General features: G+C 43.1%; 1 protein-coding gene across 2 annotated transcripts in view; it reads right to left on the bottom strand.

The window, feature by feature from the left end:
- Positions 1-3,285: 3,285 nt before the first annotated feature.
- Positions 3,286-26,310, bottom strand: part of CMYA5 (cardiomyopathy associated 5) — a 75,234-nt gene continuing 52,209 nt past the window's right edge. For both annotated transcript variants that reach the window (XM_048503828.1, XM_048503827.1), the window contains exons 10-13: positions 11,958-12,091; positions 8,444-8,543; positions 7,677-7,850; positions 3,286-4,877 (exon numbers count right to left, since the gene is read on the bottom strand). In XM_048503828.1, the coding sequence (XP_048359785.1) occupies positions 4,625-4,877; positions 7,677-7,850; positions 8,444-8,543; positions 11,958-12,091 (661 nt within the window). In that variant the 3' untranslated portion in view covers positions 3,286-4,624. The remainder of the gene's footprint in view (positions 4,878-7,676; positions 7,851-8,443; positions 8,544-11,957; positions 12,092-26,310) is intronic.

The raw sequence follows: 26,310 nt of genomic DNA on the forward strand, positions 1-26,310 counted from the left end.
GGATGTGAACGCAATGGCCTTCTGCGGCTCTTGCTCCCGAGCACCTGGTCTGTTAAGGCATTTGCAATCTCAGATCAAGGAGGATCTGGAGGATCACGAACACCAAGGAGGATCACGAACACCATGTTGGGGACTTCTGGCCTATGCCATCAATCATGTCAAATGGCATAATGTGGGGAAATCTCTGCAAATGGTACATTAGTCTGCAGCCTTTTGCAAGTACATCTACTCTTCAGGCAGATGTAGTTTTATCCAAGTTATAAATCAGGTAGTTTCTTGACATTCATGCCTATTCCTTGACTTTGAACTCACTACATGGTTTTGTGCAAAACACATTATTTAGCTAAAGCCTTTCATCTGCCAAATAATTGCCACTAGGATGTAGTGATGTAAAATAAAAGGTTTGTTCATTAAAAGGACAGTGGCTAAGGATTTTTCAGTACTGAATACCAATAGATAGATCCTGAGTCACCATCATACTTACCCCAGTGTTTGCATGTGCATTTGTCCTACTTTGGAGGACTGGGGTTTGGACTAGGAAATAGTTTACATCCCCTTGGAGCAGGGGTATGCCACCTGTGGCTCTCCAGATATTCATGGACTACAAGGCAACCTGCCTTGGAGGGTACTGTTCCCTGAATCTGGATGTATGATGTATGGTTCTCCAAGCCTTATTTTGAGGTTCAGATTTTTAAAATTATTCTCAATGTTTGTGGCTGGATTTACAAACATTCACAAACTTCAGAACCAGGAACTGGGAGCCATCTTCAGTCATGTTCTCATGTTGGGTCTTGTTATCTCATTGCCTTCAACTTTTCCTAGCATTATTGCCTTTTCTAGCAAGCCTTGCCTTTTCTTAATATAAACTTCACTGGCTGCTGATTGAGTACTGGGCCATATTCAAAGTGTTGGTGATAACCTTCAGTGGTCTTGGATCTGCATACCTAAGGGACTGCCTCTCCCCGTACTGCCCCACTAGATCCCTGGCCCAAAGGAGGTCCCTGGCCCAAAGGAGGTTTGGCTGGCTTCCACAAGGACCAGGGCCTTTTCAGCCATGGCCCCCACCTGGTGGAATAAGCTCCATAGTGAAATCAGGGCCCTGCGGGACTTGAATGAGTTCTGCAGGGCCTACAAGATGGAGCTTTTCCACCAGGCATTCTCATCTAGCCAGCCGGCCTGACCATTACTATCACTGGCCTCCCATGTGTGCATGGGGGGGGGGGGGCGGGTTCACGCCATCTATGGTTGGTTTTTACTGTTTTAATGTTTAATTCCCTTCGGGGATTGGGCGGTCTATGAAATTTAATAAATAATAATAATTAAGCATATTTTATTTTGTATTGGTTTCTATGTTGTTGCCACCCTGAGCCCTGTTGGGAAGGGCAGGACATAAATAAAAGGATGTGATAGGCACAAGGGCAAAGGCCTTGTCCACAGAGCAAAAGCTCTGACTGGTTACAAAAATAACCATCCAAAAGCTTCTTTGTTCAGAGATTTATTGTTTTCTTTCAAGTCTGCCCAGAAGAGGGAACTCTCCTCTGTTAGCAACAGGGAGGAGGTTCAAAGGGGCTGTTGCTTGTGTAACATAATTTATACCCTCTTACAAACATCCCTCCTTGTCTTCTGACCATTGGCTAGATTTGGAATAATGCATACACAAGCACACATTTGAATTTCCACTCCTCTCAAAAGTTTAATCTTTGCTTTCCCACAAGCAATTACGTGTATTCTTTATGTCATCTTGCCCCGTTCAGAGACCTTGGTTGCTATATCAACTAAGATTTTACTTCATCTTTATCTGTATTTGCGAGCTTCTGCTAACTTCTTATCTCTACTGAGGGGCCCTGTTTTCCCAAATCAAAGCTCAGTGTCAGGCTGCTCTATGAGTTTCGTTTCTTCCAATGAAAGTAAATTTTTGAAGTGCTTGGTGCCCCGTAAATTACTCTCATATAACTTGTATGATTAAATACAATGGCTTAAAACATTATAAACTATATGTCCATATCAGATGGATGGATGGATGGATGGATGGATGGATGGATGGATGGATGGATGGATGGATGGATGGATGGATGGATGGATGGATGGATGGATAAAGTGACTAAATTATTAAAAAACCTCTTTAGTCATTTTAGCTTCTAGAGAAAGTTCAGGCTTGAATTGATCTAGAATCTACTTATTTGACTTTTTGGCAGTCCACAGTATCCATAAAACTCTCCTCCAGCCTCATATTTCAAATGAATCAACATTCTTCCCTGTCCAACATTGACATCCATACATAATATGAGTTGACCACTAAGTGAACACCAATATTTTGGTTCTGGAAAAAAGTTTTAAAGAAAATTTATATGGATTGATGTAGAACTTTCCCTTTCAGCTATGTTTTTTTGTTTACCACATGATTAATTCTTAGCCGTCCATGCTCTGATTAGTGAGAAGTTTCACAATATCCCATCAACCTCAGTCATTATTCTTGGCTGTGTTTCTTATATATAACTCCTGCCCTCAGAGTGATAAAGGGAAAAGCACCCCATTTAATATTAAAGTCCCTCAAGCTCTTTCAAGAAGAAGCAGCCAGCTCCTGATTACTACAGGGGGACAGCAATCAAGCTCTTTTGTTTAAACTCCCAGAGTACCTGGTTCCTTTGGGACAGCCCATTTCCATTGGCCAATAACCAAAGCTTTCAAAAGCTGCTTCACAAGTGACAATGAGTGACAGATTCATAAACCCAGGAAGGGCCACCAGCCATCTCCAGAATATTAGGGGGGCAAAAATTGTTCACCATTCTAATTCAGTCACTTACAATCAGAATCACTTCAAGTATTCCTCCCAGTTCATTTCTTAGGAGTACCCCATTCTACAAAAAGTACCTCATTCTACAATAGTAGGATAAACCCTCCTATTGTGGCCTGAGTCCTTGACTCAGGAGTCCCAGAGTCTAAAACTGAGTCAGTCAGGATACAGCTCAAATGCTGCCACTAGGTAACTCAGTTCTACCATCTTCTCAAAACTGGGCCAATAGCAACCTTCTTCCATTGTCATCCAGATAAACTTGGGTGCATAAGTTCATGAGAATGAAATCATTGAAGTATGATTTTCCTTCCCTCATTTTTTCCCTTTCTGGAATTTACTCTCCACATTTCCCTATCTACTCCCTCTTATGTTTCTCTTGTATGCATTTATGGTTGGTTTTCTCTGGGCTAGCCATATGAGAGGAACATAATTTGGACTAAAAGCAACTTTAATTGGATATTTAATTTCAAGGAACACAGCTACACATTAAGTTTGTGCAAAGTGAGTTTTATTGGTGTCTGTGATGTAATCACTTGCTTGTCTGTTCTTTTGTACTGATTTCTCATTTTCCAGTGTGTATTTTGTTGAGGATAATAACACTTTCTGGTTAAATACCTGTCTCACTTCCACCTTTCCCTCACTGGAAGCTTCACTGTGTCAAACTGGGAGCAGTATAGAAACAAACTTCAAGGTCTCCCCATTTACCATGTACTCCTGTTCTAGTTCTTCATGTTAAGGGGGTGCTCTTCATGACATGGCAACTGGTTTGGATAACAACACCTGGTAGGTTCTTGTGGAAAACAGACTGCTGCTTAGCTGGACCATCGGTTGGGATCTGCAGGTCTTTTCTTAATTATCATTGTCAAGGGGAGCTTCTTTGACATGTGCTGCAAATTGCTTCTAAAGCATCCTCCCATTTAAAAACATTCTGGAAGGTTCTGCAGCAAGGAAGCTGCTCTTAGAAGGGGGAAAGATGGTGCAGGCCCATTAGGTCATTAAGCTTCTTGTGGATAGCATATGTGAAGAAATGGTTCCCCTTCCCTTGAGGTTTGAAGGGAATGTTTATGCATTTCCCCCCACCCCCTGGGGCAGGAGGCTTCAGCCACCTCACCCAGCCACCTTCTTAGAAATGCCAATACAGGTAGCGAGAGACAATGGGATGGGTTAAGTCTCTCTCCCCCCCACCCCCCCACCCCGTTTCTCCAAGCAGGTATTACAGATTAGGAGGTCTCAAAAGGATAGAATGACCTCAGGATGAGAATACCTAGCAGAAAAAGCTTCCTTGATCCAGACTGACCAGGTCAAGGGGTGGGGACTGGGAACTGATAAGACTCTTGGGAGCTCTACTGGCTGGGACCATCAAATAGGTTGGATCCTGGTAGCAGTTCTCTGTATTACAGACTTCCGCTGTCTTGGAAACGCTATTTTATGAAGAAGGTGCCAGGAGGGTGGAAGGCTGGCAGTTGGAAAGCAGCTATTCCTCCAGGGTGTACTAGGCAGTAAATTATCTCTGTGGTGCCCAGAAAGGGGGAAGCAGAAGACATAGAGGCAAGTTGAAAAGGAAGCGTGGGGCGGGGTCCTGACCATCCTCAGTGGGAAATTTCTACAAAGGTCAGGTGGTGTAGCAGTAGCCCTATTGAGAGGTGGGGCAGAAGCCTCTCCAGGAGGAGTTGGGAACCCCTGGGAGAGGGCAGGGTAGAATAGAACCTGCATATCAAAGCAGTCTTGTTCTACCACCGTATATATTAAAGAGGTGAAAAAGATCATCCTAAGCCTTTTTAAAAATGAAATTCTTATGGTTTGTCTTGCAGGTAGACAGAAAGAAAACTTTTAGCTATTCTTCACAAATTCTGGAAGCTCCATGCCTGTGTGCAGTTGAAGGATTCCTGGCTGTTCCAAACCAAAGACAGGGTGTGCTGAAGCAGTGAACTTCTGCCTGATGGCAAAGAGGCATTGTCCTCGTTCTGCATTGAAAAATAAAAGTCTTCCAGTGTTATAGTCCAGCAGAATGCCAATCCGGGCAGGATGTTCTGTCACAATAACGTCACTCATCTTGCTGTTGTGGAGAACTGTATAGATGAGACTGCACAGAATAGAAAATGTAAAGTAAATAAGATGTCATCCACTGCAGCATTTTCTACTGTATCTTACTGGCCGATGGTTACCATTGCAAGGGTACTCTACAGGAGTGTTTCTCAACCAAAAGTAGGTTGCAAAGCCTTTGGAAGCAGGTCAGAAAGTTTTATTTATTTGTCTGTGTTTTCCAGATCATTAACTGTGGACCAATTTCCTGGTGCCTGTCAAGTGGGATTGCCAGCTCTGAGTTGGGAAATACCTGGCAATTCTGAGGGTGGAGCCTGAAGTTTGGGGAGCAGAGGGACCTCAGTGGGATATAATGCTACACAGTCCACCTTCCAAAGTGGCCATTTTCTCCAGGTGAATGGATTTCTGTCCTATGGAGACAGATGGGAGATCTCCATCTATCGTTTGGAGATTGACAACTCTACTGTAAGTTCTCAGAAAGTAGGTGGGGTCATGCAAGCCATTGTACTCTCTTGTCTTGACAGGCTCCAGACGGAGGCCGTATCATCTTTGCCCCCAAGGCAGCACCCCCATTCTTCCCTGTTGATATGGGGATCAAGATGGCTGCTCCCTTCCCCACCTTGCCTGGCGCAATATCATCTGTGCTGAACACCTCAGTGCCAGGAAGCTGGGTATTTCTTTTGATGCCCCACTGCCTATTCTATGAGGAGGGAAGCACAGGGTGAATCTCTGGGATGGAGGAAGCAGTAGCTGAAGCTCTTGTTATTGCAGTTGGGCTGGGGCCAGGCTGTGCCTGGCTCAAGCCCACCATTGGGAAGAGCTCTTTCGCCAGCTGCTCCTTGTGCTGGACTTTATTTCATCACCTTCCTCTACTCCCAAGATCTGGGAGAGACTTTGCTGGGGATTGGAGGCAAAAACAAGGAAGTTGGTGGCCAGGCTATTATCTCATTTAGGATACTGGAGCAACCTGGAACTGGTGATAGAGTGGGGGGGGAGGGGGAGCATGGATGTTCTTCTCTCTGCACTACAGAGCAAACAAAATAAAACAAACTCTGTTTCAGGAGGCTTGTGGACTCTTCAAGGGGAAAGGGTTAATTGTGAGAAACAAAACATTTCTGTTTTCCCTATTTACCCTCCCCATCCCTTTATTATGTCTGTTTTCCCCAAACGTCAGTCTCAATCTCTCTCTCTTCTGCTGGGACTGTTTTATAGCCTGTGCACTGTTTTCACTTTATATTGGTAGAGGATTTTTTTCCCCAGCAAAATCCTCTGCTTACTTATTTCAGTGTTCTTGATTAAAAGTCATATGATTCATCAACTAAGACATCATCTCTAAGAGAACACAAGTGCCTGGCCGCTGTGCGTGGTCTTTTATTCCTGTTCCTAGTCCCAAATAAACACCATTTTCTCAGCTTCAGCTTTAAAATCCTATAGTCCTGTGCATTCATTTGTTTCCATGTAGTAATTAAAGCAAGGATTTATGTTTGCTGACTGCAACTTTGACCTGCATTTGTTTATCTCCATACAGGTTCCCGACAGGGATCAAGAAGCTCTGTGTTTGCTTCTGAAATCCTAATCCTCCGTTTTTGCAGAGAATCACTCATGCACATATAATCTAAGCATGTCCATGTGAACAAATGTAAGTGTCTAGGCGAGTGGCTAGGTCCTTCATTTTATGTGCTAACATGGAAATAAACTGCTCCACAAGGCCAACAGTGCCAGCCTACCTTACAGAGTTGTTGAATGGATTATTCATCAAATGTAAGCAGTGTGTTTTGACCACTTGAAATATGCAGCATAAATGTTAAATATTCCTATGGCTGTATTTCAGGAAGCAGGCCAGACACACAGAGCAACCCGACCAGCATTAGCCACCACCTGCTGTGGTGATGATTATGACTGTTCCATGCTACACTAAAACTCCTGATAGGATTATGAAACGTGGAAGGCTCCCAAGTACCACAGTGTAACCTTAGCTGCCAACACGAAGGACAGAGAGTCTATCATTTGAGCACTCTTCCCAGCCACCAATCATCCCGAGTGTCTCAAAGTTCTGGATTCACTCCAAAAAAAAAGCCTCCTCCACCTGCTTGCTGTCTAGCTAAATCATTGGCCTGGCCTCCAGTGAAACTGCTATGGCAGGAATGTATCATTTATACTGTAAAATCAGCCCTGGGAAAGGACAGGTGGACTTTGTGGATGGAGTATTCATTATCGCAGCAAAAGATAAAAAATAAAAATCCCGACTCTCAAATTTCTGCTGTCCTTTACACCCCATCAATAAAACTGAAGTAAGGATATTGTGAAGGCAAGCTCAAAAAAAGGGCAGAAAACCACTTTGTGTATCAAAGGTTGTATAAAAAAGAACTCAAGTCACAGTCCACAGCATCATGTAGCTGCACAGTGAATCATGTGTCTCCATATTCCACTTTACTAGTATAAAATCTACAGGCAAAGGTTGCATATTTTCACCACCAGTGCTGCATATTGTCCCTTCTGTTTCCTGGAAGGTCCAAATCTACATTATTATTAATTGATTTAATCTTAGAGAATGCCCAGTGCTCAGTTAAATGGGGTATGAGGAAACCAACAGCAGCCCTGATTATGGTCTGCATGACATCAAAAGAATAAGGAATGGAAAAGGGAAAATATTAGAATAATCAAATAATTCTCACTGTCTTTTAATACAGGGAGGCTCTTGCCGGTTGCGAGAGGTCAAGATTACATTATTTGGTCTGTTGCTGCAATTCTCAGCTGCTCTTGGGGAATGAATAGAATTCAGTCAAGAAGCCTATCGTTTCACAGCCATTTTGTTTCAGGACTGAATTGTTTTGGGTACCTGGTTTTGCTAGAACAATACAAGCACCAGGAAGAATTGTTCTGCCCCAGGGTACTGTCAGGTGGAACACCGGAGTAGCAGATCCCAATCTTGTAAGTCTCAGAGCCAGTCACAGTTACTTCCCAGTAATGCCATCCTCGAGAAGACAAAAGCTCTCCCAAAACCGGTGAGATTCTACATGCACAGAGAGAGGCAAATTTGGTATTTTCAGATAATGACTAGTCAAGAATACTTCAAAGCATGAACATCAAAAGGGCCAAGGGAGCAATCCTAAAAAAAGTCTGCTCAGAAGAAATTCCCATTTAATTCTTTGGGCTTACTGCCAGAAAAGTGTTTTTAGGATCGCAGCTTGTGTACTCTGCACTCCACAAAGCACAATGACAGTTCACTTTCTCAACAGAAAAATATCAACAGCGTATTTTAGTGCATTCAAATGTATGCAAACGAAAGGTTACCAATATTCAGTGTGAGATTGTTGTTCTTTGTAAATCCAAGTCCTCTAGCCACAAAGAATAAGGTAGAACCGACAGTTTTGCAACTGACAATTTGCTGGCCTCATTTTGTGAATTTACAACTTAAGTGCCATGAAGGAAGAAAAAAATCAAAAAGAAAAAGGGAAAGCAACACAGTGCATTTTCCTTCACCTCTGCTTTTTCTGAGTTAAGGAAACCAATTAATACATTTTCCAGTAACTGTACAATTTCTAACATCTAATTGGCAGGAAAAATTCTAAATCATACATAGGACTACATAAGGGTTGTACTTACCCAATGGTTTGAGTTTCTTTGGGAAGGCATATTATAGTTCCACTTGGAGACACTTGCAATGCCGGGTGAGCTGTTTCTTTCATGATGTGAAATCTAGTTCCTGTTGTATTTCAGAGGTGAAGAATGAATACCACTTAAGGGATGACTGTAGCAAGTGTTGTTATTGAGACAACGCACCAGAGAATTTACTGCAAAGTATTAGTGTTTCTATCAAAGCTTTCTCTTGATGTTCACTTATGGGGATACAGGATATGAGTCTACATCATGTCAAAAATGTAATGCTCATTTAGATGCAGAAGTTGTTCCAAACTTGGTGAAGGGGCCATGCTCAGTTGTGTAATATCTGTCTTTCACAGGGAAGGTCCCAGATTCACGCCATGGCATTGCCATGTTCTGTCGAATGAGACCAGGGTCCTGAGGGATTTAGCACAATTCCGCGGGGCCTGCAAGACGGAGACTTTTTCTGCACAACACAAATAAAACGTCTTGAGGACTGAAACTTGAGGACTGAGGTCTTGGGGAGTCCCTCTGCACAGCTTTTCCGCCAAAATGTCTTGAAAACTGTCTATTTCAGCCCAAGACAGTATTATTTGAAAATGCTAAACTAGCGACTTTCCCCCCAAAGACTGTTTTAAGATGTTTCCTGCTTGCTGTACTGGGAGCAAGAAACATTTTATTTTTCCCACCTGAGTTTAAAGTTCTCACTTCCGTTTTCTCCGCTGCTTGCACCCACCATTTTCTGCCATTTCAGGATTCTCCCTGATGTTGCCATTTGCTGAATGTTTCCTATAAATGTATCCTCAGCGGGCATCCCAGCTCCTTGCCATGCCAGTGATTTAAGTACATGAATAAACTATTGCCAGCTGATTACGCAGATATGTTGTTTTTCCATTTTCAAAGTTTTGGTGAGCTATCTTCGAAGCTATGGAGACAAGATGTGAGAATCGACTCCTCATACTTCCAAAGCTTTGAAGATACCTCACAGAAAATTTAAAAATTGAAAGAACCACTGTTGCTGGAAATGCTTTATTTTGTCCTGTGTTGTGTGGCAAACGTCAGTGCTATTCCACCAGGCCTATGGTTGGAGGACAGCAACTGTTTCCCATCTGTTTGGCTTCCCCTCCTTCCCTGTTCTTCAGCATTAGAGCCAGTGTGGTGTACTGGTTAAGAGCAGGTGCACTCCAATCTGGGAACCAGGTTTGATTTCCCGCTCTGCCACTTGAGCTGTGGAGGCTTATCTAGTGAACTAGATTAGCTTGTGCCATCCAACACATGTCAGCTGGGTAACCTTGGGCTAGTCACAGTTCTTTGGAGCTCTCTCAGCCCAACCCACCTCACAGGGTGTTTGTTGTGAGGGGGGAAGGGAAAGGACATTGTAAGCCCCTTTGAGTCTCCTTACAAGAGAGAAAGGGGGGGGGTATAAATCCAAACTCTTCTTCTTCTTTCCTTTTCCCCTGCCCTTCCCCCCCTTTAGATCAGTATGAGCGAGTTCGGGGACAGTCTATTTCAATTACCCTTCTCTTGGCTGGATTTTATACTGCTGGTACTGATGAGAGTGTATGAATATTTATTGTATTTTATCATATTGATGTTGTAGGATAACTTGAGCCCATATGGGGATGGGATGAATCAAAATAAGTAAAGGATCAAGTAGTAGGTGATTTGAAAGATCTCTGCCTGGGATGCTAGAGAGCCACTGCCAATCAGAATAGAAAATCTAGATTTTGATAGACCCGTGGTTGGATTCAGTATTTGGCAGATTCATGTGTGTATGTGGTCAGCTTGGTACAAAGCAAAGGAGGGATGTATGGTTGAGGGAGAAGCTTAGGTCAACATAGCGAAACGCAATCCATGGGTTTGTGTGTGAATTTCAGTTTTTCCCTGCACTGGTCGATTCTACTTCAGCTGAGCAACTTTGATCTGCCCTGACTTGTATGGTCCAAGCTAGCCCGATCATGTCCAATCTTGGAAGAGAAGTAGTGTTGGCCTTGGTTAGTGCTCAGATTGGAGTCCACCAAGAAAGACGAGATGCTGTGTAGAGGCAGGTAATGACAAACCACCTCTGTTCATCTCTTGCCTTGAAAACCCTATGAGGTCACCATAGGTCATCTGCAACTTGATGGCATTTTCACCAACTTTGATCCATTCTCTTTCTCTAATGGATAACAAAGAATTATACACCCACTGCCAAGCGCTGAATCAGCACGTAGGAATACTGCATCAATAGCTTTTAGCCCACTTTATCCTTCCATGTGTGGAAAGAATTCAAATGTGCCCTTCCATACGTGAAGATGTTTGCTGCTAGCAGAAGAGTTGCTTTACATTTTGTACTAAAGCAATGATAGTCACTGAGAGCTTGGGAGCCATATAGGGCTCTTTGACAAGCCACCTCTGGCTCTTCTGTTGCCCAATGTGGCACCCATCTCAAGTTTTAGGAAACTGGGTAAGACCATTGCCTTATGGGTTGTGGTTTGCAGGTGGTTCCAACCTTGAAACACCCACAACTGCAAGGACAGGTAAGCTGCGAGCCTCATGCTGTCTTCTCCAATTGCCCTACACCCACCCTTCTCTGTGGCCTCTGGATTCTTATTCCAGCATCTGGGCGTCAGGAAAGAGGGCACACTGGTCGCAGAGGAGAGAGGGAGATGGCCATCATTGTCACACAGCGACCATGCAGGGTAAAAGCAAGTTGTCCACAGTGTTGGGAAGGTGAATTTATTCCTCTTTCTTCCCAATCAGCTTGCTTTCCTTTCAGAGTGCAACCATTAGTAGCTTGAATGGGGAGTCAAGGGTCAGCTCTTCAAAGCTGCAGCATGCCGATACATACATTATCTATCCATTTCTCAGTTCATCTGCGAGGACTAAAAAAATGCTGGAATTAAAGCCAATCCGGATGGACAAGTTAGTGTATGCAGTTTGGAGGCTCTCTGGTGTATATTTGTTCCTTCTTAGTGGTTCTTGGAAGCCCTTTCTGCACAATTGTGTTTATGTGCCAAGAATGCAATTTGTTTTGCATTGTTGCACACAATCCGCACACGGCTTCCCTCAAGGCAGCGAGTTTCTATTAGGAGTATATTACATTCTCGAGAATCTGTTCTTCAGTACAAAAATGAAGCCAATCATGTGGTTCTTATATTGCTTTTCTATGTTTCCACACAATCCTGGGCAGGTCACAAGTCCACTGGACTGGCATCTGAAATACTCCCAGGAGGCTACAGGCAATACCAACCAAATATAAATCATTTGAAAGATGCCTACCTTGCAAAACACTGAAAAAATAGATCGGTCTCATTGAGTTTGATTCTATACCAGTTGTCCACTAGCACATTTTCAACGATATGGTGAATTATATCTGACTTCTACAAATGTCAGTCAATGCCACTACTGGGCCTTCATTAGACACCAAGACATGGAATCTAATAATGAATTCTCTGGAATTCATTTAATGTCTGTGCCTGTTTTCCCTCTTCCACAGCTTTCCTGCTAGTTAGCATCAGAAAGTATGGATATCTACCTTTTGTCGAGACGAGGGCCGCTTCGCTCTGTTCGCTCATCCCAAAGACATTAACAGCTCTCACATAGAAGAAATAATTTATATTTGGTTCTAGATTCACTTTCAGTTCAGTTCTTTTAATTCCAGCCAGAGACCTGAAAAGGCAATAATTTATAAAAGTAAACAAAGATTAAATCCTGCATTAGACTTTTTTCATCCCCTCCCACCAAAGAGTACATGTTCTGTTAAAGTGACATCACTAGAGTGCTTTCATCCCAGAGGCTGACAGGCTGTGAATGAGCCACAACCATATTAAGAAAACTGAAATATAGTTTGGCAAGGAGGAGAAAGAAACTAGATTCTATTTACCTAATATGTTACCACCATGTAGCTCAAGTCAACCTCCTCCATTTTATAAATCTGGAGAGGAAGCTGTGTTAGTCTATTATTGTCAAGGGCTTTCATGACTGGAATCAACTGGCTGTTGTGAGTTTTCTGGGTTGCGTGGCTGTGGTCTGGCAGTTTTTGCTCCTAACATTTCGCATGTATGGCTGACATTTTCAGAGGCATGTCACAGTAAGATGTGTTTCTCTCTAAACTCACAACAACTACGTTAGTCTGTTGCAACAAAACTGCACAGAGGTCCAATGCCACCTTAAAGACAATCTTTTAGGTTCCACTGGGGTTCCAATTTTCCTCCCTTTTATAATCACACAACCCTCTGAGGAAAATTAGGCTGAGAGAATATGACTGACCAAAAGCGCAAGGAGTTTCATGAGTAGGGGTCAGAATCTGAATCTCCTTGTCCAACACACTCAAGACTTCACCACACTTGGTCTTCACTTGAAGGCTGGTGGACTATTGGGCTTGTATTTTTCGAACATCAATTGGCTCTCTTTATATGAACAACTTTTGACATTCAGGGATTTCAGAAGTCAATCGTGATACAATGGCGGACTATTCAACAGGGAAAGCACAAAAGTCCAAACTGGTTATGTTTGCAAGCTCTAGGATACACAAAAAGTAGTTTGACAGGGTGTACCACCCATGGGGACATGTGGGGTCAAATGTCCCTGGACAGAGGTCATTTAGTCATGGGGGGCGGCAAATCGACCCCCTCATCCCTGCTCCCTCCCCTCCCCAGGTCCATACACTGACTTCAAGAAATGTGTGCGTGAAAGAGAGAGATAAAGAACGAAGCGGCTCAGTGACAACTCCTGACTGACTTTAGCTCGGCAATGTACCAGACGGGCTGGTAAATGGGTGGAGGAGAAAGAATGAGAGCGTGAAAGCAGCAGTGCCGGCCCTTCTCCATCCAGGCAGCTCTTTCACACCAGCTGCAGTCATGCGCCTCTAGAGCATGGGGAGCGGGGGTGGGGGCAGACCGAAGGGAGACTGTGGAGGCAAATTGCCTCTGCCGTCTCCTCGCCACCCGCTAGTTCAGCCACGTACCCAACCTCCTTCCACAGCTCTCCCTCCCCTCCCCTGTCTGCCCCCTCCTCTCCCTCCCTCCCTCCCTCCCTCATTCCTTCCCCCTCCTTTTCCACTCACTCACTCACTCACTCACTCACTCACTCACTCACTCACTCACTCACTCACTCACTCACTCACTCACTCACTCACTCACTCTCCTGTTCTTCCCCCTCACCCCTTCCACCTTCTTTCCCCCTTTCCTCTCTGCCACTCCCTTTCTCCTCTTTTCTTTCTTTTCCCTCATCCATCCCACTTCACTCTCCCCCCCTCCCACCTGCTTTTTATTTTTCCCCTCCGCCTTACTTATAGAACATCCCATTAAACTAGAAACAGACAACAGGATTTTCCCCTGCACAGAAAGAGGTCAGGTCCAAACAGGAATGATGCTAGAAGAGCCATGAATGCACCTTCCTAACAGTTTTAAATTTGGAGTAGCATATGCTAGATCCCAATTTGGATACCATTTTAGCAAGTGAAACCAACCTTTACTCATCCCTACAGAGAAGGGAACAAAGACAGGCTAATAACAAAGGAATCTGGTGGTGGTGGTTTTGAGAGGCACAACCAACCCACTGTATAGTTCTCCTGATCTGAATCACAAGCCAGTCACTGACCCTTGAAGACAGTCTGCTTGCGATAGGCACACATCTTGCTTTCACTTTGAGAAAACAGATTTTGCAAGTTTCTGCACTGCTTCAAAAGCCTGAAATCCCTACTTGACCAAAAACAATAGGAAGAAGCAAGAAACTCCACACAGGCAACAGTGCCTCCAGTATCACTAATACCACTTTCTACAAGTGAATCTCCTCAGACCTCACTGAAGAATACCAAAAAGAATGAAACAAATTTATGAAGGAATTAACCACACACTTATAGGAACAAATCTATTCAGATACACCATAAGAACCTCGACCAGGCACTTAAAAAAAATCTTTTGCCCAAAATACAAAAGCCCAGCAACCCAGTATATTCTATTGTCTGAGGCATAGGCTGTCTTGATACATGGATGCTACTCTATACATGATGCCATCAAAGCCCCCAGTTATGTGAGAAACATCATAGACATAAACCCAACATTAAAAACTACAACACACACGAACCAGTGAGAAAACATTTTAATCTTCCATTGATGGCCTAAGAGTGGTAGTCCTTAAATAAAGAAACTTCAAGAGGAGATGACAATGTGAGATTGCTGAACTTGTGCATTCACAAGTTCAGAACAATGGACTCTCACTGCTGAATACAGTCTTAGGATTTGTATTTCACTGCAGATGCTACTTTTCTGCCCCAAGCATTTTCCTTCTGCTCTAGCCAAGCTGATTACAATATGCATTGTACCTTTGCACCCTTTACAAGCATTCTTTGCAACACCCCTCCCACCTTCTGTCAAGGATAGAAGGACTCAGAGATCTCAAGTTCTACTCATGTCTGATGAAGGGAGCTTTGTCTCTCAAAAGCTTATACCCTGAAAATCTTGTTGGATTCTAAGGTGCTACTGGACTCAAATCTACCTGTTGCACAGCAGGCCAACATGGCAACTCTTTCAATTGTTTATACATCCTAACACTTTCAGCTCTTTTTAAAAGCATCACCTAACTCCATCCTTCAAAACTGTTTTTCATCAATCTACCACCAGAGAGTGCTAGAAACTGAGGAATAATCAGTCTTCATAGTTGCTGATGTTTATAATCTTTTTAAGCATCTTTTTTTATGAAGTATAGTAAAAATTCTCTTATTCTTTATGCTGAAAGGGTAGCCACTTAATGTGCACACCATTCTGCATCAGAGAGGTTAAAGGACTAACCACTTTGATATCTTTTATGACTCCTATTTACAACATAAAAACTTCAAATATACTGATTTTTTATCCAGCTGTAGCAGATTTCAAAGGTTCTAAGGTCCTTTTGTTCTGAATGGAGCTGATCCCCTTTGATGATTGATTATTCCCACATTAGAATCAATACATCTCTCTCTCTATCTATCTATCTATCTATCTATCTATAATCCAATTGAATTAAGACTGTAATAGCATGTCAGTGGCAATATTCTCTAATGCCATAAGGCACATGTCTAATATGAATGGTAAATGTACTTCCTGGAAGAAAGGATAGAACACAAATAGAGACGATATCCTGGAAACATTTCGGAAAAAGGCATGATTAATGATGGTTTAGCAGTTCATTGCATTAGTAAAAATGACAATGGTTTTGATTCTAACTGCAGTCTGCTCACAGTGGCTATTTCACTCACCCTGGGACCATCAGAATAGCTGTTCCTGGGGCACAAGGTTGAAGCAGGATGTGGGTAATGAGTGAAAACGGGGAGTTTCCTTTAAGAAGAACTGACTTATGTTGACCCCTTAGGGTTTTCAAGGCAAGAGATGTTCAGAGAGAACTGTGACTGGCCCAAGGTCACCCAGCAGGCTTCATGCGGAGGAGGGGGGAATCAAACCTGGTTCTCCAGATTAGAGTGTGCTGCTCTTAAACACAACATCTGAATCCCAGCCAGTATTTAGAAGGAAACCCACCTACTTGGTTATGCTTCAAGTATCAAATGGACTTTGGAGACAGATCACTGAATACGTAATGCTAGAATACTAAATTGACAATAGACTCCTTCAGCATATTACAAAACAGAAAAAATGATATTTCTAAAAATTTCTATACTTTTGGTATATTTATTTTTGGTTTGTTATTGGTTGTCGATGTTGTCTTTGATAGTGCTTTGGTTCCTCATTTTAATGGAAGTGCTAAGAAAGACACTTTAAAAAGCAAATTAGTCAGATAAATGCACTGAAACACTGTCACAGGAAGACAGACTTTAATTTACAACCCCCATAATCCCAGACTTCTGCAAAGCTGCAGGCACATTAATTAAGACTAGAAGTGACGTGCAACTGCTTATTTCAACCTCGCTTGTGAGTGCTGAAAAGCTCCTCCTGGCTTAAGTGATTTTTCAACACTCCTTACGAACCTATTAATGTTGTTTCAATACTGCTCTTCTCTGCGCTATTTTCATTTTTCTCCTTTTTCTTCTGGTTTCAGTCTCCTTTGCCTTCCTTTCCTTTCAAACCTTCATTCAGTCTTTCCCTCATCCCTCTGCACCCCCAGAAAAGTAGCTGTAAGATGTGAAGGACAGGGCTCTAGTTCACAGGTGTCAAACTCACAGCCCTCCAGATGTTATGGACTACAGTTCCCATCATCCATAACATCTGGAGGGCTGCGAGTTTGACACCTATGCTCTAGTTGCTACAGGCATTCAGAGGGTAGTGAGAACCCCTTTCCTCAAAATGATGTGCTTTCCAGTTATGCAGGGACATATTTGGAACTAAACCAGTACTAAGAAGACACTCAGAAGTCACTCACCATCCCATTAGGTTTCAAGCATCAGACTAATTTTGACAACTGTCAGATATTTTCATTGTTTCCCTTAACCCTCACTGCTATTTAAAATGACTAGCTACAGCAACTCACATGATACTTTCACACCATGCCTGCTGCACCGATATTACAGAATTTCGTACACAGATTTACCACAGTTAATCATATTAAAAAGCAGTAAAGGCAACTGGTGAGCCAACATGGTGTAGGGGTCAAGAGAGGTGGACTCTACTCTGGAGAACTGGGGTCAATTCCCCGCTCTTCCACATGAAGCCTGCTGGGTGGCCTTGGGCCAGTCACAGTTCTCTCAGAACTCTCTCAGCCCATGTAGAGGCAGGCAATGGCAAACCACATTGAAAGCCTTATGGGGTAGTCATAGGTCAGCTATGATTCAATGGCCCTTTCCACCACCAAAGGCAACTGCGCCAAGGACAATGAAGGCAAAGAAACATGAAAGTGAGAAAAACAGCAGCCCAAAGAATAAGAGGCAGCAAACGGTACTGAAACCACGCAAGTGTCTGAAGATGTATTTTTTTTGGCTGGGTCATTTTGAGTACATATAATCAATACTAGAGAATCTTCAGCTTGTCTCTAATTACGATAAGAGCAGTTATATGTGCAATGCTAGATTGTAAGCTTCGTGTGGCTGGAATCTATCTGTTTTTTGTCTTCTATTAATCATCAAGTACATTCATAACTCTATATCAGAGGTGGGATCCAGCAGGTTCTCACAGGTTCCCGAGAGTAGGTTACTAATTATTTGTGTGTGCCGAGAGGGGGTTACTAATTGGTGATTTTGCCATGTGATTTTTGCCTTAGTTACACCCCTCCTCTCAGCAGTAGGGCGCAGAACTTGAAGCAGTGTAGCAGGAGGTGCACCAGCGTGCATGGCAGCCTGCGCCTGCGTGCATTCGTTTCCCGCCCAAGGACCGGCGCAGTGGCTGCGTCCTTGCCACAGCCCTGCCCAGGAATGCCCCATCCCCAGAATGCCCGGCCACGCCCCTGTCGTGCCCCGCCAAGCCCCATTGGCGCTACGCCAGAGTTTGAATCCCACCACCACGGGAACCTGTTGCTAAAATTTTTGGATCCCACCACTGCTCTATATCCATAATAAGTCATCATAATAAATGATAAATCCTGGCAAGTCTGTTATCAGTGCCTTCCTACCCACTATCAACATGCATACACTATTTTCACATAACAAATGCTGGCAAAGGCAGGCTGTTCCAGTTCTTCAAGGAAGTGCCAGCATATGCAGTTACATGCATAGGAAAACAAACTAGCAGACTCTACAAACAGACTGCAGCAATCATATTACACATACAGACTCAGGCTAATGCTGCAAGTCACTTGGGGGCAAGATAGTTCAAAATTTAAACCATGGCACTGCAAGCCCTCTTTCCCCAAGATGAAAACCAGTTGAGAGAAATAAATCTCACTCTCAATACCTAGAATTTAATTTCTAACGTGAAATGTACCAGAACTGGTGCTTATTATAACTCTAATATTCGTGGGTGTCCTCCTCCATATTCTGTGCTTGTATCTCAGCAATAAAAATGGCTGAAGACTATGTCTTGGATCCTATGACAACTTTCCCCTCATGGTTTTCTGTGCTGCTGAGGAGGCTTTCCTCTGCTATGGCATTTGCTTTCTAGCACCAGCCCTTGCACATGCTTAAGATTAATGTATTTCACGGAAACGCGATAGAAACAGAACTGCTAGTGGCACAGGAAAACCTCCTCAGTGGTTGCAGAGAAGTGTGAAGGTAACAATTTCATTAAATTATTCTTTTTACTTTAAAAAAAATGAAAGTTGGAAATTTGGAGGAATTAGTAGATCATACCATTACATTGTCGTACAGTTATTTCACAATAGTGCAATAGCAATTATTGATTTTTAAAGGTCCTCAAAAGGCTTCTGGTGGCATGGGGAGTAGAAAATCAACCACATACAAGTGAGGAACATAGCAATGTGATAAGTGATAGTGTCTACAAAAGGCTAGAGGGCAAAACACATAAATCCCACGTTAGGGACAGAGACAGAGTATACAAGTGTCTCTATGCTAATAGTAGAAGCATTCGACCTAAAATGGGGGAGCTGGAGTACAGAGTTTTGAAGGAGGACATTGATATAGTGGGCATCACAGAGACATGGTGGAATGAGGAGAACCAGTGGGATGCTGTTATCCCAGGTTACAGGCTCTACAGGAAGGATAGGACAGGGCGTATTGGGGGTGGGGTGGCCCTCTACATCAAAGAGAGCATAGTGCCTCACATAAAATAGACAAATGCAGTGGGGAGCTGATTCCTTCACAGAAGCACTGTGGGATATCAATACCCAGGGGTGAAGCATAGTTTAACATTAGGGAATATATTATCGTCCCCCTGACCAAAGCTAACAAGAGGATTCTGAGATGGAAAAGAAATTAGAGAGGCCAACAAAAGCAAAAATGTTGTGGTAATGGGCGATTATTTAACTATCCCCCCATATAAACTGGAAAAATGCATGTTCAGGTCATAGTAAGGGGAGAGAACATTCCTGGATATGCTAAATGACTGTGGCTTAGAGCAGATGGTTGTGGTGAACCAACCAGGGGAGATGTGATCCTAGATCTAATTCTCTATGTGGGACCCAGGACCTGGTGCAGGAAGTCAGTGTTGTTGAGTCGATAGGGAACAGCTTAATTTCCACAATGCTAAAGTCAGATTTCAGTGCATTCTGCATGCTTAACAAGTGACAACTACTAATGTAGTTACATTCGGCCACAGAAAGGGTAGAAATTTCAAAGATGAGGGGGATAGTGCTTAGGAAGCTGAAAGGGAAAAATCAAGAGAGTCAAAAAATGTCCAAGATGCTTGAGGTTATTTAAAAAACACAGTCTTAAAAGCTCAACTGGAAATGTGTGTTCCACAGGTTAGGAAAGGCAGCGCCCAGTCCAAAAAAGAAAGCCACCATGGTTAACAAGGGACGCTTGAGGGAAATTATTAGGGAAAAAAAGATGTCTTTTAGAAAAATGGAAGTCCAACTTAACTGATAAAGAATAACCTCAGAGAGAACCACAAAATGGTGGCAAAAGAGAAGCAAGTTAGCTGTAAGTGGGAGGCAAAAAAGGATTATGAGGGGAATGCATGGCTGTGGAACATCAAAACCAGCAACAAACAGTTCTTCAAGTACATCAAAAGCAGTGGAAGCCAGCAAGGGGAAGCGGTAGGCCCGTTAGGATGACAAAGGAACAAAAGGGTGTGCTAAAAGATGACAGGGAGATTGGGCAGAAAAGTTGAATGAATTCTTTGCATCTGTCTTCACCCAAGAGGAGGTGAGGAAAATTCCTGCACCTGAACCAAGCTTCTTAGGAGGTGAATCCGAGGAACTAACGAAGATAGTGGTAGACAAGCGAAGAAGTTCTTGGCAGCCATTGATAAACTAAATGCTACCAAATCCCCTGGCCCAGATTGCATTCTCAACCCAAGAGTTCTTAAAGAGCTCAAGCATGAAATTGCTGATGTTCTCACCTTTTAATATGCAACTTATCCTTCTGAAATCAGGCTCCATCCCCTGAAGAAGACTACTGAAGATGGCCAATGTCACAACCAATCTCTTTAAGAAAGGATCTAGGGGGGTCCTGGGAAATTACATTCTATTCAGTTTGACATCTGTTTCTGGTAAACTAGTTTTATCTGTCATTAACAATAAAATTATAAAACATAAAACAAAAGCAAAACCTGCTGAGAAAGAGTCAGCATGGCTTTCTTTGCAGAGGCAAATCCTGTCTTACAAATCCTTACTAGAGTTCTTTGAGGATGTAAATAGGCATGTGGATAAGGGGGAACCAGGTGGACATTGGTTCTACTTGGATTTCCAAAAGAAGCTTTTGGACAAAAGTTCCTCACCAGGAGACTATTATTGGAGAAAACTCAGCAATGAAGGGGAATAAGAGGGGAAGTCCTTTCTATGGATTAAAAAACTGGTTGAGAAACAGGAAGCAAAGAGGGTGTAAATGGGAAATTCTCACAATGAAGAGATGTGGGGAGTGGAAAGTCCCCAAGGATCCGTATTGGATAGACCAGTGCTCTTTAACCTATTCATAAAATGACCTGGAAGTAGGGTGGGTAGCGTGGAGGCCAAGTTTTGCAGATGATACCAAATTATGTAGGGTGGTGAGAACCACAAAGCGATTAAGCGAGGGAGCTCCCAAGCTGACCTTTGATAAATTAGGTGAGTGGGCTAAGAAATGGCAAAATGCAGTTCAATGTAGCAAAAATGCAAAGTGATGCAACATAGGGGCAAAAAAAATCCAAACTTCAACATTGCCGATGCTACAGGGGTCAGTGCTATCAGTCACAGACCAGGAAAGGGATTTGGGCGCCTTAATTGATAGTTCCATGGGAATGTCAACTCAATGTATGGCAGCTGTGAAAAGGCAACTCTATGCTGGGGATAATCAGGAAAGGAATTGGATAATAAAACTGCAAAGATTGTCATGCCCCCTTATATAAAGCACACACACACAAGTGGTGCTGCACCAATACACCCTGAGTAACTGTGTCTGGAAGTCTCTGGTCACCAACATCTCAAAAAAGGATATTAAGAAGAGATAGAAAAAAGTGCAGAGAAGGGCAACGAGGATGATTGAGGGACTGGAGCTAACCTTCCTTTATGAGGAAAGGCTGCAGCCGCTTTGGGACCTCTTTTAGTTTGGTGAGGAGACGTCTGAGGGGGGATATGATTGAAGTCTATAAAATTATGCATGGGGTAGAAAATGTTGACAGAGAGAAATTTTTCTCTCTTTCTCACAATACTAGAACCAGGGGGCATTCATTGAAAATGCTGGGGGGGAAAATTAGAACTAATAAAAGGAAACACTTCTTCACGCAACGTGTGATTGGTGTTTGGAATATGCTGCCACAGGAGGTGGTGATGGCCACTAACCTGGATAGCTTTAAAAGGGGCTTGGACAGATTGATGGAGGAGAAGTCGATCTATGGCTACCAATCTTGATCCTCTTTGATCTGAGATTGCAAATGCCTTAACAGTCCAGGTGCTCGGGAGCAACAGCCGCAGAAGGCCATTGCTTTCACATCCTACATGTGAACTCCCAAAGGCACCTGGTGGGCCACTGCGAGTAGCAGAGAGCTGGACTAGATGGACTCTGGTCTGATCCAGCTGGCTTGTTCTTATGTTCTTATGTTCTTAAAAGTCAGGAGAAATGGCAGCTGATGGACAAACATGTACACAAAACTCATATGCAGACAGCCCACTGCCAAGATTAATGCCTGAATCTGCAGCAAATGAGGGAAAATACTGACAATAGACTCCTTGCCAATGGTCAGGAGTGCCCCAGCAATACCTATATTACCCTTTTTTTCTTTTTAAGGAACAGGGGCATCTTCTCTCCCATCTCAGAGCATAACTGTACTGTTGGATTCTATGGCTAGATAATCATTTTTTCCTCAGCTAGCTCCAAACCTCAAAAGTCTCACTCTGGAGACCAACTGTTCTTCACCATGGTCTGCTCAGCAGGAATCTGCTCCTCTAGCCCCAAACCCAAGTGGTAACAGCATATCAGACAAGTATTTCTCCCACAACCCATGAAAAAGGGGGAGGGCAGTAGCCTGTCTTTCCTTCTCAGGCTACGTTCTCAGAAAATGCATATTCTTCTCCACAGACTCTTCTCTCAACCCAGCTCCTGGGCAACTGTCGAGAGAAGAGCAAGGAAAATATAGGGCAGATCTAGGTTTGGGAATGCCCAAGATGTGTCTGTGGTAGCAAATTTAAGCCCGAACTAGGGGGAGGGTCAAAGTGAGGGGAGAAGATTAGGTTCCCTGCCCACCAGAGTCAGCAGACCTTTCGCTAGCATAACTATAACACTGCTATGGAAGAAAGTAGATAATCTACCAGATATTGATCATGACAAAGAGAAAGGGTTAATTCGTTTCTCAGACTCCGTGATCAACGTGAGCGTTTAAAGTATCTCCCGCTATCATGAACTGTTGAACCATATAATTTCTATCATGAAAGAAAGGGAGGGGGAAATCAATCTTGAAAAATATGCTGACTGTTACGGATGATCTACAAAGCAGACTCCATGAAACACAGTGACACGCTTTCCGTGGTGCTGGAAAGATAATCGCTCCATTGTTTGAGGACAGTGTGATGGATCCTGGCACCTTTTCAAGATGTTTCCTTTTGTTCATGCTGTTTCTACAGGGAAGTATTTGGGTTTGTCAATGAAAGGGGCAAAATACATTTGATTCTTTAAAAAATAGTTCTGCTCTAAAATAGCATCTGCCCAAGAATACGCGACTCCTGCCTTTTTCTACGTGTGGGAAATTAATTCCCATTGCTTTGGGTTATGACCCATCAGTAGCAGGACTTCTTTGTTTATGCATTCATAATATTTCTATCTCAACCCCTCGGTTAATGATTCCTAAGGCATCTGGTGAGGATTAAGTCACCTCTGTTGTCATCTAACCTATCTTTTTTTCCCTTTTAATCCACCTGAACAACTGTGAACTACTCAGAAGAAAGGCTGTGGCTCAGTGGTACAGTACTGCTTTGCATGCATAATAGGTCTATTTCAATCCACAGCACCCCCATCCAGTGGTGAGATTCATCAGGTTCACACCGCTTCAGTAGAACCGGTTGTTAAAATGGTGCTTTTAAACAACCAGTTGTTGAATTATTCGAATCCCACCACTGGAACCGGTTGTTAAATTATTTGAATCCCAGCACTGCCCCCACCATTGAAGAGACCAGGTAGTAGATAATATGTCAAATCTTGACCTTGAACCTTGGAGAGCTACTTCTGGTCAGAGTGGACCAGTGAGGATACTTGCTTAGTGGCTTAGTGGCTGCATGTGGCTCTTTGGCATGCTATTGTGACTCTTCTGAGTACTGAGTCCACAGTGTGTCACCAGCCCATGTTATCTTGAGAGCACGACTGTTTCTCAGAGAGGCTTGTGGTTGGCAGATAGTTCCCACTTGGAAACAAACTGCCACCATTGGGTCTGGAAGATGGGTAAGATGCAAGTTTCCCTAAATGGCAGGCTTTGTACCAGTGATGGAAGTAAAGGGCCTGTCCTCCCCAGTAAATTCATATTCTTCTCCACAGACTCTTCTCTCATCCCAGCTCCTGGGCAACTGTCGAGAGAAGAGCCAGCTGGTCACAGCAGAGAGATTGCCACAGCAGCCACCCAGGGAACGAGCCAGCTGGACACAGTGATGGGGCAGGTGGTGGTCATTTTATTCCCCTTTTCCGCCAGCCAACTTGCGTTCTTCTGGAACATTTTTATTCCTTTTTCTGAGCTGCTAATGCCTCCCACTGAGGAGAGAGCAGGAAAGAAGAGTAAAACGTTCTTCCCCTCACAACAGAAACACGGGCCGGCTAAAATTTAGCAGATAGTGGTGGCGGAAACCTTGCATGTTCAAAAGGAGTCTGGCAATTAATCCAGTTAAGTTATATATTTAATGTTTATGTCTTATATTACTGTATGTGCATGTACTATGGGGTGGCACATAAAGCTTATGGTACTCTTTTGGTTGGTGTGACTCTTTTGGTTGGTGATAATTGTAAATGTGGCTCTCTTCGAATCGTGGAATTAATACCACTGGACTAGGCAATACTGATCAGGATAGACCAATGAACTGACTTAGTAGAGGTGTACAAAAGTCTCAGTGGACGCATGAAATTCTCTGATCATATTACAGTGATTGCACATACATCCTGTAAGAAAGACCTAACATGTGTTCACTTTGCATCTGAAACTAGAAATTAGTCTCTGGGTAAATGTGCAGTTTCAATTACACATTCAACAGGTGTTTAAAGAAAAATCAAATACACAGATCCTGCATACAATCATTGTCATTTGTGAACAGAACTCCTATAAGGCAACTTCATGTATTCACTAAATCTTTCTAGTGTTCAGTAAAGTGACGTTTGCTGTTTGCAGCATAAATCCTTGAATTAGTAGGGATGAACAGGGAAACAGATTTGGTTGTAGCTTCTCCTATATATTTGGGAAATGATGTTGGGTTTCAGACCTGACAGGTTAGTTTTGTAGAGGTTGATAATCAAGGCAGCTCTCCCGCTTTGGTTCAGACTTGTTCCCCTCTTCCAAATCTGTTCTCAGAACAGACAAAATCCCTTTTAATCACTGATTATCCTCCAGGAGTAAAGAAATAGAAGGCCATATTTAAAGTCCAGCTACATCCCATATGAGCTGTTGATCGTCAATCCAGCCTCCAGTCCTCAACCCCGCACTGAGTCATAGAAACCTCCGTTTCCATGAATTACTCATGAGGAGAGCTTCTTAAGGCATTGTGGGGTAACCATCACTCCTTATTCAGAGTGATTACTCAGCTGGTGATTTATACCTACCAGCTGGTATTCTTTCCATGAAGCTCCTCCGCAATTAGCAAAGGCTTCAACACACTGTAAATCCTCCCACCGGAAACCCCATCTATGATAATTCACCAAAGTCCACGATGTTCTTTATTCTACAAATAGCAAGTGAACTAGTCCCAATTCTAAATAAATAAATAGAGAGAGAGAGAGAGAGACTCTCTGATAAGGTGGGGCAAAAGATTCAGAATTCCCTCCCTTTGTGTAAATATCTATTTTCCTTTCAACACATAAAAGCAGCAAGACAAGTAATAAGAAAGTGAATTTTCTCAAAAGCTGCTTGCAACAAGATGAAACAAATATCTTAGCCAAGGAGCAGGTTTTTTATAGCGCAGGGACTGAAAGTTACTGTAACTGCAACTCGGGAAACAATATATAATGTTAACGATATGGAAATGCAATGCAAAGTAATATGCAAAGCTGTCAGTCCACAGCTACTCAAAATTATAATAAATACAAATAAATAAACCCAGGGGAAACAAGCAAAAGTAAGCCCTCTTTCTAACAGTCGTGAAAAACCTCACAAAGTACTTCTTATGATGTGTGAAAAGTACATCTTTCACTGTCTTCCTCTACATATTCAGGAATTCAGGAATATATAATGATGTTCTTCAATGACAAGCAGGCCCAGGCACAAGCTGGGCGCCCGAGCGCAGAACCACAATCATACCTGGCTGCTGCTTCAAAAGAGTCTTCCCAATGAGGTGGGGAGGCTTGAAACATGAAAATGCCTCCCCACAGTCGAGAAGCCTCTCTGGGGCTTAATAGGCTTACGTCACTCAAAAGGATGACTTCAGTCTCAATTCTCAGCCACCAGCGTAACGGGACAAATGGCTGGGAGGGAGCCGAATTATTTCAGCTCCCCGGGATAAGTGCCTCGGAGAGGGCAAATCCACAAGAGCTGCTGTGTGCCACTTCCACTTGCGGATTCACCTTCCCCCCCTCTCCCAGATGAGACTCTAACTCCCACCCACTTGAGTATTACTAATGCTTACCATAAGCAATATAACATTTTTGCTCAGTAAGACATACATCAGGACCAAAATGAAAGAGAAACTCTTGACCCACACATCATTGGAAATTGCACTATTGTTGCGCAACAATCATTTGCAATTGGATT

This window comes from Sphaerodactylus townsendi, linkage group LG07, assembly GCF_021028975.2.
Source record: "Sphaerodactylus townsendi isolate TG3544 linkage group LG07, MPM_Stown_v2.3, whole genome shotgun sequence".
Lineage (NCBI taxonomy): Eukaryota > Metazoa > Chordata > Lepidosauria > Squamata > Sphaerodactylidae > Sphaerodactylus > Sphaerodactylus townsendi.